This window comes from Molothrus aeneus, chromosome 2 (genome assembly GCF_037042795.1).
Source record: "Molothrus aeneus isolate 106 chromosome 2, BPBGC_Maene_1.0, whole genome shotgun sequence".
Taxonomy (NCBI): Eukaryota; Metazoa; Chordata; class Aves; order Passeriformes; family Icteridae; genus Molothrus; species Molothrus aeneus.
This window is the reverse complement of record NC_089647.1, coordinates 27,874,229-27,886,910: the sequence shown is the minus strand read 5'-3', so window position 1 is coordinate 27,886,910 and position 12,682 is coordinate 27,874,229. Positions and strand designations below refer to the sequence as shown.

The 12,682-nt window shown below is 43.9% G+C and overlaps 1 protein-coding gene across 3 annotated transcripts; it reads right to left on the bottom strand.

The window, feature by feature from the left end:
* Positions 1 to 1,312: 1,312 nt before the first annotated feature.
* On the bottom strand, positions 1,313 to 9,872 carry C1S (complement C1s). Of its 3 annotated transcripts, none has more exons than XM_066569895.1 (12): positions 9,721 to 9,872; positions 9,212 to 9,289; positions 8,595 to 8,799; positions 7,281 to 7,458; positions 6,920 to 7,045; positions 6,058 to 6,257; positions 5,679 to 5,832; positions 5,332 to 5,447; positions 5,024 to 5,102; positions 4,661 to 4,798; positions 4,112 to 4,186; positions 1,313 to 2,566 (listed from the first exon to the last, which is right to left on the bottom strand). In XM_066569895.1, the coding sequence occupies exons 2-12, from the start codon at positions 9,214 to 9,216 to the stop codon at positions 1,773 to 1,775; spliced, it is 2,070 nt and encodes a 689-aa protein (XP_066425992.1). In that variant the 5' UTR covers positions 9,217 to 9,289; positions 9,721 to 9,872; the 3' UTR covers positions 1,313 to 1,772. The 3 variants fall into 3 exon arrangements, with proteins under 3 accessions (XP_066425992.1, XP_066425985.1, XP_066425979.1); XM_066569888.1 differs by having other exon boundaries at positions 9,212 to 9,276; XM_066569882.1 differs by lacking the exon at positions 9,212 to 9,289.
* Between the last annotated feature and the right edge of the window lie 2,810 nt (positions 9,873 to 12,682).

The window sequence follows — 12,682 nt, the reverse complement described above, 5'->3', positions numbered from 1 at the left end:
GAGCAGAATAACAGTTCTTTACTAGGGAAGAAAATAAAAAGATAAACAATGCAGTAAACTAAAACAACACTGACGGAGTCAGAGCACAACCTGATACCCTGTGGGTCAGGGTGCTGGTAGCAGTCCAATTGGAATTGTGGCTGCAGTCCTCCTGCAGTGCCAGGTGTGGTTCTGTTGGAGCAGGGATCCTGTAGAAAGAGTGTAGTCTTCCTCTGAAGATCCAGTGGAAGAGGCAGCTGTTCTTCTCAGAAATCCAGTGGAGAAGCCATGCAGGTGTTCCAGAATCTCAAGATTATATCTGGGTAGGAATGCTGGGCTCCTCCCTCCGTGCAGAGCATCTCACAATGGGATGCTATAGTTCTTATCAGTCATGCAGTGACATTCAGTAGCCTGTTATCAGCAGATGTCTCCCCTGAGAGAGGATTGGGTGTGGAAGAGATGAGGAAAACTGCCCACTTAAGAGAAGGCAACTGCCAAACAGATGGCAAATAGAATACAATTTGCTTGGCAGTCCAGGACACTTCAGCTGAGTGCAGGATTCCATGTGAAATCTCCCAAGAGCTGTACATATTCTCCTCACCATTTCTTAAACTCCTATAAAAACTTAGGTGGGAAGAAGATGTCTCTGTCCAATCCACTGCTGACAGTGAGGCTCACGTCAGAGCTTCAGGGAAAAATTTTTGAGATCTGGGGACAGTCTGTTGTGGCACCTTTCCAGTGCTGACCCACATTCTAGGAAAAAGCCCAGCTGGAAATTAAAGTATCTGAATACAGCAGTTAGATACCCCCTCTTAGCTTACTCCTCTTCAAGCTGAACAAACCCGGTCTTTCAGTATATGCCATCTGTACCAGTTCCCTGATCATCTCAGCAGAAAGAGTCTGTGAATGATATAGGACTTTTCAGAGCAGAAAATATCTCTAACACATGTCAGATAATATTCCTTCACTAAATCAAGAGAAGGTAGTGTTCTGGGAGAAAAATCAAGCTTTATTTATTTTCTAACTCAAAATAATAACAAAAAAAAAAAGCCTGAGGACAGGTGAATGAAATTCTTTTGAATGTCTGTTCTCTGCAGCTTAATTCAGAAGTCTGATGTCCTCATTGCTGGTAATGGTTGATGAGTGAGATGAAACCATCTCAGAAGAATTTTATAAAGACTGGTAGAGAGTGAGGTACTACAAGTTCCAGCTTGATGAAAGCTAGCAGTGTCAGAATATGATTAGACATTTGATTTAGGGAGTTTCAAGGAGAACCGGGTCTAGATTGAGAAGAAGAAAGGCATTACAGACACAATAGCACATTGCACAAAAGGCAGTTTGGACATTCTTTAATGCTGTTAGATATTCTGAACAAGTCAGGAAATACATAAATCAGAAACCAGGCTCTGAACCTTCCGTGGGAACCAACCATTATTCTCTCTCGTCTTCATTGAAACCTCCCTGTCAGGTTTCAATGGGCACAGCTAGGTCTTTTCCAAGTGGGAAAAAATAGGATAGAAAAAAATGAAAGGAAGCAGAAGAAGTCTCTTTTATTCAGAATAATGTCTTCCTTTTATGCTACTATGAGTGGAAGAAGGAGAATTTCCCTTCCCAGACATGATGACAGTGGGAGAAACAGGTCCATACCCCTGGCTCTCCGCTCAGCCTAGACAGGACAAGTTACAATATGTTACATATTGCCCACAGGATACACAGAGTGCACAGTGTCACAGCCAGCCCAGACACGCAGCCCTCACATTTGGAAAGGGTGGCGGTGCTGAGAGGACCAGCAGCTATTTCTGCCAGGCTTCCTCGCCCTCGTGCTGGTGCATGGTCTCTGTGATCCAGTCCAGGTACCGCACCACCTTGGTGTAAAGGCCAAAGGTGCCACACTTTGGCCCCCAGGAGATGAGCCCCGCCACATAGTACCGGGTGGCATTCAGAGGGTCCTGGATGGCATAGGCTCCGCCACTGTCCCCCTGGCAGCTGTCCTTGCCACCGCCAGCACAGATCATATTGTCCGTGAATACGTAAACGACGGAGTCATCGAAGCCGTCTGGTTTCACAGACCGGCACTTGTCCATGTTCACCACGGGAATCTGGGCCTTGAAAAGATCAGCAGGGAGCTTTCCTTTCTCTCTCCGGCCCCATCCAGCAATGTAGCCCAGAGTCCCTTCTTCCAGCTCATATTCAGGTGATTTACCAGGAAGGCAGATGGGTGAGATGTCTGGACCCATCTTCACAGGAGCCCTGAGCTTCAGCAGCGCAATATCATTATCAAAATCGACCCTGCTTTCTGCAGGCTCCTCCTTCCAACCAGGATGGATGAATGAAGCTTCTGGGATAAGCTTTTCAGCTTCCTGTGTCAGAAAATCTCTACGAACATTGATTACCCCAGCATACATGGTGGGCTTGTCATACCCCTCCAGCACGTGAGCTGCAGTCATCACCCATCTGTCAGAGATGAGCACTCCACTTGCTCTGGGGTTATTGAAATACACCTGCCACGGAAAGTTCCCCTTTTCTGCACGGGTGCCTCCAAAAATCCTCCCTGTGTCTTGGATGGGATTGCTAGGCACCCCACAGACTGGAAAGAAAAGAAAGAAAGATGGGAGAAAGACAAGATGGGAGAATTAGCAGTTACAAACTGGGGGTTCTTTAGTACTGCTGAAAAGCCCACAGTCCCCTCCTTCCTGTGTCCTCTAAATAACTTTTGAATGTGAGTAACCATGTTAATATTTTTTGCCACAGAGCTTGCAATTAGTATTTACAGAGAAATCGAAGAAAATTCTAGAAAAAATACCATCAACACTCAATTTAGATTTAAAATGCTCATTCTCAAATTCAGTTTTCTGGAAAGCAGCTGTCACCCTGACAGTGTTAGGTATGTCAAAGCTCACAATTTATTCACCTTCTAGTTGGCATTTTTCCTTTGCTGAATTATGCTCTTCAGATGAAGTCTTTGAAAAAATACTTGCTTGATTTCTTATAAATATGACACTGCTCTTTAAATATATATCTTTTTGGTTTGGTTTGGTTGGGGTTTTTTGTTTTTGTTTTTTTCTTGTTGGTGGTGGTGTTGGTTTTTTGTTGCCTTTTTTTGTTTGCTTTGTTTTTGTTTTTTGTGGACTCCAGATAGTCTCAGGTTAAGAGTTCAGGTTTGTCACTGATATTTTACCATTTTGCCTCTCCATTCTATAAGTATGTAAAATCTTAAGCAGTAGGGGATCTTATCTGTGGGTCTTCTGAGTGAAAAGATGCTCCATGCTTTTTTGAGCAAAATGCTTAGTAACATTTTGCAGAATGTTAATAATAAGGACATAAATAAGACTGGTCATTCTGACATTGCTAGGAAACTGATTTCTTATCACACTGTGTTGCTTGCATTGAATCCTTAGTTAGAAAATCAGAGATTAAGGGACTATAGCCAGCAGATAGCTTCTAATTTGCATGAAGCAGAATTTGTTAAAGAATTTCACATAATCATGGGAAGGTTTATGCTGGAAGTTACTTCTCAGTGCCTTTAGCTCAACCTAGTCTTCCCTAACTGCCCTCCCCCCTGCCTCCTAACTCCAAAGCCAGGTTACCCAGGGGCTTTGACAGGGAACTTCTGCTCATCTCCCAGGGTAGTGATTAGCCAGCCTCTCTGGACAGCAGTTCCAGTGCTCTGGGGGAGCATTTTTCCTCAGATACAATCAGAATTTCCTTTGTTGCAACCTGAACTTGTCATTGCCTTTTATTGCTGTGTCCCACTGAGAAGAATTTGGCTTCATATTCTTTGTAGCCTCCTCTTGGGTAGTAAATTCCCTGAGCTTTATCTTTCAGTTTGTCTTTCTTACTGTGTACTTGTATAATCCAAACCACTGTCTAAGCTGTGACTGGACTTTTAAGAGAGTTGAATCTCCTCCACCTGGATCTTCTACTTTGCCAGTGAGGGTCTGGGGTTTTGAAGGAGTGAACAGGCATCATGTACAGCTAGGGCAAGTCATGCTGCCTCCTCTACGAGGGTAAACTGAGCAGTACATGGGGTTTAAAATTCTCTCTATCAGTGGAAAGTTAAGAAAAGAAAATACAGAGATGAAAGAAGCAGTGTTCTTCATATGCTGCATGCGCATACAGTATTTGGTAGTACCTGGGACACATTTTGGTAGCTTTGTTCCCATCTCTTCATTGACCCATTCTCCACTGGCTGAGCACCGATATATGGCTTGGAAAACACGAAAGGAAAAAGAATTCCATAAGGACACAATCAAGATAAACACAGGGTAAACAGCACTACTATATATGATACATCAACCTTCTTATTTCCAAAGCAAGCACAGCTTGGTAAACATTGCTGTTATCTCCCTTACCAGGGTGCTTCTATCCCTTTTTGGGAGAAACTCATTTAACAGATTTCTTGAGTCCTTTACTTTTCCACCAGAACTTTGTGTTACATGTGACAAAAAACTGCATGGTTCACTCACAAGACAAACAGAGAGAAGACTTCTAATGAATTTAAGGTCAACAGCCCAGGCATTGTTAGAGTTCATTAAACACAGAGGCAACACTAAACTATTGCCTGTAACCCCACACCAGTCTTGACCTGATAGCACAAAATCCCAGCCCCATGGCTGTGCCAGAAGCACTTCCTGGGCCTTTAACCCAAGGAATATGACTGTGCAGCAGAGGCAATGCTCACCATGCCCTTTGTTTTCCAGGGTGTAGTAGGGTGCCTCACACTCATAGCGGACAGCAGCTGTGTACAGAGGCTCCTGGAGTTCGGAGATGTATGAGGCTTGGCCATTGTCAACATGAGGGGGATCACCACAGTTTACAGCTGTAGAGAACAAAAAGGATCAAATACAATCAAAGGAGCACCCTCACTCAACAGTGTGGTTATTTTGTATGACAGGGAGCCACTCAGCTTCTCTAGTCCCTCTACAGTCATGGGAGCTCACTTCCTCTGTCCATTTAGCATCCTCCTAATCTGGAGATACAGTGGATCTAGATCCTAAACACTCATTCCAATTCCCTTCCCACAATACAGACTCGGCTCACTTACGAACACAGCTCAGGTGGGAGTTGCTCCATTCACCATTTTCCTCACAGCTGGAGAGGAAACTTGTGATGCTATCTCGTTGCTAGGAAATAAAACATATGATCCATGTAAGTCTCTGGACATGAAATACATCTGACAGGTGCTCCAGTGGAGGGGCCTCAAAAGGCTGCAGTGGCTGGAAGAGGATTCCTCTTACTACTGCTGTGTTGAAAACTTTGGGTTCCCAAAAGTACTCAGGACCCATGATGGGAATGGCCTCCAGATGTTGCTGAGCAGGCCAGAGGGGACATATGCTTCTTTAGTTCACTTACTGTCACAATTTCGTAGCCTTCCACACAGGTCACCTTCACAATGTCCTTTAAGATATACCTGTCCTTCTTTGGGTCAAGAACAGAGTTGGAGATGACACTCATGGGACAGGTTACAGCTTTGAAAAGATAGGTGGAAATCAGTGATGAACTGGTTCAAGATTCACTCTCCTTCCAGCTCCCAACCTCTTTCTCCCCAGTGATGTCTTTCCCTCAGTAAGCAGGCATGCCCCTACTCAGTACCAGCAGCTGTGAACATGCTAACATGCTGTTGTGCACCAATGTGACCTGGGACAAACCCTGTCCCTAACTCATCAGCAGAGGGAACACATTCCCAAGCATTTACTCACGGTCTCCATAGTAGCGTATTTTCCAGCCTCTGTGTTGTATGCCCTGGTCTGTCTGGAAGATTATGTCAAGAATGTTGTTCCTGGTTTTGATTTCAGAAGGACCTGGGAATTTGTTGCCACAATAGGGACCGAAATGCTGTTTTCCAGAGACAATCTGGGAAAATACCAAACAAGAATAAATGAGAAATGCCAAATGTATTGAGAGAGCAATTAAAACACACACTCAATGCATACATATTCAAATGTATTCCCAAAAACTCCAAAAGACAACACAACTGAAAATAAAGTTAAGCAGTACCAAAGTCTTTTCTAAACATGAGGAGATGGATGGGAGACTCAGAGCACCCTGACCCCTAAGCTCCCTGAGCTGCACACCTACAGTTAGGCTGTCGTGGCAGATCCCGTTGGAGTCGGCGGGCTCCACGTCGAAGTCACCGCTGCGAATGGTCAGCACCACGGAGTAGCCCGGGCTCAGAGCCACTCGGTAGTCACAGCGAGAGTTCTCCGGGTACTGGCTGGGATAGTTGGGGCTGGAAATCTCCCCTGTTGGCTCAGTGAAGACATTCCCACTGCAGTTCACTAGGATTGAGGAAAGAACATGAGTAGGATTCAGAAAGGAAATGGTCTGTCCGTGCACCTGACAAGCTCTCCCTCTTCTACCACATTCCCAGTTTGCCCAGCTACCTGCAATAACCATGGCACAACATTGCATCTTCCTCAGAAACTGAAGCCAGGGCCACTATCTATCCAGTTAGCCAGGGACTTTAATTCCTTTTTACTCTCCACCAGAGATTTAGGCTTCCTTTCCTCATTCTCAGGTTCTCATATTACACTCCTTTCAACATGCACTGTTTGTGATCTTGCAACTTTTTGGTTCAAGCCAAGCAGGCCCTTGGTGATTTTTTTGTCCTTATGGAACTTCCCTGTTTTGTCAGAGATTTAAAGATTCACAGATAGCAGTATGCTAAGAAGGTTTTCCATCATAGTCTTTAAAGAAGGTCGTTCAGTAGTTTCTTAATTCTCTTGACACAGAAATAGAAATAGAATTGTTAAGAATATGTTAATAGAAATTCTTCAAACTACTGTCTACTGCAGTTCAGATTTGCACTGGGATGGGTTTTTTCTCCCAAAATATACCTGTCACAAATGGCTAAGAAGGTTGAAAAAGTCTTCCGAGTACAATATCTCTCTTGGCTTAAATGAATTCTTGCTGTTGATCACAGGTCATGCACATCTCTTACCTCCACAAGTTTTGTTATCTTCATAGAGGAAATAATCTGGTGGACAGCTGCAGAAGTAACCTCCAATATAATTATTACAGTAATGACTGCAGGGTTCATCCACAAAATCCATGCACTCATCCAAGTCTGCAAGTATGAAAAAATGAATCAGCCAAATTAGGAGAGGGCCCTTAGGGAAGGAGAAATTGAAGCAAACACTAGTGGACAACAAGGAAAAGTATTTACACTGGCCATACTGGAATGCAGCTCTGTCTGCTGGAATCTCTTTAAATAAGGCATTTCTGTAAGAAAAACCCTTCTTGTCATCTTTCCTCCCAGCCTGGACACTGCAGAGATTCAGAGGAGGCTGTTTTAACCTTACCCACTGCCACGTAGTAGGCAGCAAAACCAGTGAAACGCTCCTCGTTGGAAAAGTCTGATTGGAATCTCATAGTGAGGCTGTTGTAAGGGACACGAAATTCCTCCACAATCCTGGAGCCAGGGGCAGGAGGTTTCTTCTGCCCACAAAGCACGCCTTCGACATAGCCACCAGACAGGATCTGCAGAAGAATTCAGAGACACCTCACCTCACTACTGCAACATCTGGAATTACCAGCACTTGAGTCTTTCAGCTTTTAGGTGCTCAGGTGCAGCCAAGTGGAGCCCCTGCACAGCCAGTTTCATGATGTTCATAAGACACTTGCAGAGTGTTCCTCCTACTGTCTTCCCAGTGAAATACTTGCCTTAATTTCTCAGATACAAATTAATCCACAGTGTTTGCTGTTGACATCTCTTCTTCAGGCCCACTTGTCCAAAAAAAAAATCACCAAAATAGTATTTCAAAGCAGTAAAACCAACCATGACAGTCCACAGAGCAGCCTAACAGGCTCATTGGTTTGCTGCAAAAGGACACAGGTTACTACAGAGCACACTCATCCTTCTGTCCCACCTTGGTCCTCCTCAAAAGTGTCCTGGTGCTGCACTTGACCTTACTGCCCCTATTCACACAGAGCTATGGCAGGACAGGATGGTCGTGTTTCTGTCTGTTTGTGTGGAAGTGCTTGATCTTTTGTGCCTTGTGGGACAACATAGAGCAGAGCTGGCTCTAAGAAATCTGTGGTGCATAGATCATAAAAAAACTGTGGTGCAAGGGACCACAGCACTTTATCTGAGTGACCATATGCCTACACAGATGGATTGTTTTTAACCTCCTTCTTTTCCAATCAATTTCTGTTTGCAATAAATTATCTCTGTCCACTCATCGATTTCTGTTTGCAATAAATCATCTGCATCCACTCATTGATTAATTCCAAATAATTTCAGGCACAGACAACTATTGCCCTAAGAAAATGGTCTTTTTACACCTACACTTCAATGTCAAGGAATATGCACTGCCACACAGAGATGTGTCAGTGATGGCTAAAAACACTTTTCCTAGGAATATGGAGAAACATGTGATGGGAGGCATAAATGGGACACTCAGTTGGCAGCCAACACTCACATGGTTATAAAGCAAACTTGAGCTGATTTCATGACTGCTAGTGGAGACATAACCAGTCATTTGGACTTCTTGGAGCTCAGAACAGGAAGGCTGTGCATAACTCCTCTCCCAGCTCTGAGCTTTGTGCACAGCTTTGCTGTTCTGTGCTCTTAGCTGCCTTCTTGTCTTTTTCTCACTCAAGGACACAGACAGTACCTTCACAAAGTCATATTCACAGTCCTGTGATGGTTCAAGATCCAGATGTGTGAAATAGAGGTGAATACCATATCCCAAAGGGACCCGGATGTGCCAGGTTTCGTTGGCATAATTGGGATATGCCTGAGGATAATTGGGTGACAAGATCTCTCCATACATAGAGGCTGCCTCAGCCCAGACAGGGAGACAGAAGAAGATCAAGGACCTGAGGAAAGAGAAGGGAAGGTGACATGACAGCAGTGTTCTCCATTTTCATGTGTGCACAGCCCCAGTGAACAGCCAGACTTTGGCTGCACATGGCATGCAGCAGAGCTCCTGGCTCCTGAGTTTCAAAGGTCAGTGCTGTGGCTGTATGGGGCTTGTCCTTGTCCTGCAGCTTTTCACACAGGAGTACAACCTCAGTCGTGCTCTCTGCTTGTCTCAGCCTCTGTAGGAGCTGGTAAAGCTGCAGGAGCTGAACACAGGGATCATAAGTGCTCTTCCTTACTCATTGCCCTGTTCTGGAGGCTATTTGGGCTATAGATACATTCCAATCTGAAAATCAGTAGAGTCTTACAGGGCAAATAGATGATTTATAGAATACAATTACTAATAAACCTTGAGATTTAATAACTCACCACATCTTGGAAAAGCAGTTCTTCCTTTCTGAAAACCTTCAGGAATTGGACTTTGGAGTTATGCTCTGGGACAAAAAACTGTGATTGGTTAATATTGCCTGTATGTCTGCGTGTCTGCTAAGCAGGTTGAAAACCCTAAACCCCCACCCTGGAGAGACTAGGTCAAGGTTTTGCCTGAAAAGCAAGTTTATATCTCTGGCCCTTCCTGCACAGAGCAAACCCAAGCATCAAGAAGGGAGGCTGAGATCCATAAGGACAAAATCTCTGTCTTGATACTCACCAGTGCTCTCCCATTGTGACCACCAGTGAATCCAGACACCACGCTGGTGCACAGCAAATTAAGACAGAGAACACATCCCACAGGAGTACCCAGTCCATTCTTCCCAGCACCTCAAAAATCATGCTAAGACCCTGGGGTTGGGAAGCACCTTGTCCTCACTCTTCTAGCTGTCAGACAACGACACTGGGGAATATCCTCCTCTCTCATTTATAGTGAGTGCAAAATTTACCTTTTCTCCATAGTTCACGTCTGGTTTCCTTGTCTCTTCTCTTTTCTTTCACTTTTTTTTCTTCCTGTGCACACCCTCCTCCAAACGCACCCAAAGCTGAGTTTTGGGAAGGGAGCTCTAATTCTCAATATCGCAGCACCCTCTATCTGTGGGATGCGGCTTCCCAGACTTCCCTCTAGCGTGAGATGCTGGCTTTGAAAGCTCTCGGCCGGAAGGGGAATTCCAGAAAGACTTGCACAATCCTGTTGGCTGAAGTTGCCGTAGGGGGTGCACCAGTCTGGCTGTATTTTCGGGAAATCAGATGACTTTGGGGAAAAGGGAGGGGAATAGAGTTTTCGACTGCCTTCCCTCTCGTCTTCGTTCCCCTCCCTTTTTAAAGCTGGGAACAACATCCAAAGGGTGTAGAAAAGGGAGAGTCCAATGTTTCTGCACAGAAAACCCTATTTGATCATCATGTCCAGAGGCCACCTTGGTGGAGCTCAGTCTTATTGCAACCTGATGGCCACAGGGATGCTGCCACTGCTCCTCATCAGATGCTTCAGAGACCCCTTTTTAGGGAAAAAAATAAAGAAAAAATAGTGGCCTATTCAATGTTGTGCCTCTCTGAGGCTACCAGCAGAAGGACACATGGTTTTTCTGGGTACAGTATGGGGACACACTTTTATTTTCTAGGAGCACATTTTTATTTTCCAAGTAAGCTTCGTGTAAGAAAAAGCATGTTCATCGTGTTCATGTTCCTCAGACTTAGCCCTGCAGCAAGTTAGATCTAAGACCCTTGCAGAAAGGAGTTCAAAGACTTCCACCAGGTAGGACCCTTAGCCCAGGCAGTGCCCACAAGCCAAGGCCAAAATACAAGCTAAAATATCTGTCACTAACACTCTAGAAACCCCCTCCTCCTCACAAACCAGCTGCACAGGGACTGGACTATAAATGAAAATCTAAAATACCATTACAGCCTCTACCCTTTACAGCCAGCACAGCACACTCCAGAGCTTGTTTTAGACAGGGAAAAAAAAGTGCTTCAAGTTTCAACAGGCCATAGACAAAGTGCATTAGCACAGCCTATCTGAAAGAGTCATTTTTAATGTCAAGGGAGAGAAACACCTCCAGATGAATCATAACTGACTTCATTGTAGTCAGGATAAAGGCTTTGCTGGAAGAACATGCCTAGTCTGTTTTCTTTGTCAAAATGAGAATGGAAAGAGAAAGAAAACAGAGTGCCATCTCCCTTCTGATGTCTCTTGGGAGCACAGCTCGATGTTTTGAACTGGAATTTTGAGACCAGGAAAACAGTGATGAAAGATACACAATAAATCTCAGGGAGATGTTTTCTCCTCTGAGCTGTGCAATGTAAAAACCCTGTCAGTGACTCTTCAAGCCACAATCACATTTGAAAAAGGGCATGGTGGAAATAAAATGACTGTGTACTGATATGTTATGCATGTCATTTTATCACAAGGGAGTTCTGTATTTTCACATAAATCTGACTCAACTCATCTGTAGCAGTGGTTGATTAATATGTCTATGAATATTCATAATTTTTTAGAAATTAATTAAGAAACATGTATTATTAATCAATTAATTTCTATGAATTAAGAAAAGGATTGCTGAAGATAGTTAAATAAAGAAGTAGCTGCATTTTATCTGGTCACATATCTGCATAATGCTAACTATTTATGCAGAAGACTGGTAATATTGCTATATATTTACACTGAATATATATACAACATTTGATTGCATTTTCTTAAATCTGTATTGTTTTTTCAACTCTTAAGATGAAACAGTTAGGTAATATATTTCACAATTTGCTACAGCTATGTCAGGTAACAGTTTAAAGGAGGCAAAATCATGTCATTAAGGTTAATAAGAAGTGATAACATTAAATTCACCAATGCAATATAATTCTGCTCAGAGGCACACACATTCTCTTAAATTCCTAAATTACATGACCACATACCACTTTTCCCAAATTGCATAAGACAACCCTTTTTTTAAAATTACTCAGAGTTGTGTAGCTGTAACCTTTCTGCCAGATGTTATGAAGCACAGCAGTGTTCCAGGTTTCATAAAATTACCATTTAAAACGGGCTTGACTGGCTTGTCTTCCCCCAGGAAGTTGGGGAAAAAAAGTTTTTCCCAAGTTCTCAAGAAAAGCCACACACATCTCCATCTGGAAACACTGAGTCAGAGCATTGAAAAAAAGGGCATAAACATCAAAAGAGAAAACAACACTAACTAAGTAAACCAAGGGAATATAAGTGGCAGGGAATCAAGGATACAGAAGTAAGAGGTAAAATATCCTCAATTTACCAAAACCTTGGCAGTAATGTGCCTGTTTCCTATTCTGGCAATAAGAGGGTTCTGTGGGTTTTGGCATGTTGCACTTCCCTCCACCCTCTTGTGACCCAGGCCGGCATTTTTGCCAGTCATTAAAATGGGAGCCTTTGATAAACCCCAGGAAAATGTGGCAGTGCAGGTGTGTTCTGAACTGTTCAATACAATTCTCTGATTTCCACCTCTGCAAACAGTACCGGGGATTTTCACCAGAGTCTGTTCACCTCTTTTATTCCCTCCATCACCGAGTCTCATTGCAAAGCTTCCACCATCTCCCAGTAAAACCTGGGGCTTGGGAACACTCTGCTCAGTGCACTGAGATGCCTGCTGCCTTCTGACTTCCTTCCCCTACACCCCTGGGTGTTTCATCCATTCCAGTAAAATATTCCTAAATACTTGTGCTTTCTCTCGCTGAATTATGGAATGGTTTGGGTTGGAGGGGACCTTAAACGTCATCTAGTTCCAACCCCCCTTCTATAGGCAGGGACATCTTCCACTGACCATGGAGAGGCTCAGAGCTCCATCCAACCTGTCCTTGAACACTCCCAGGGATGGGGCATCCAGAGCTTCTCCGTGCAACCTGTGCCAGTGCCTCACCATTGTCATAGTAAAGAATTTTCTTCTAATA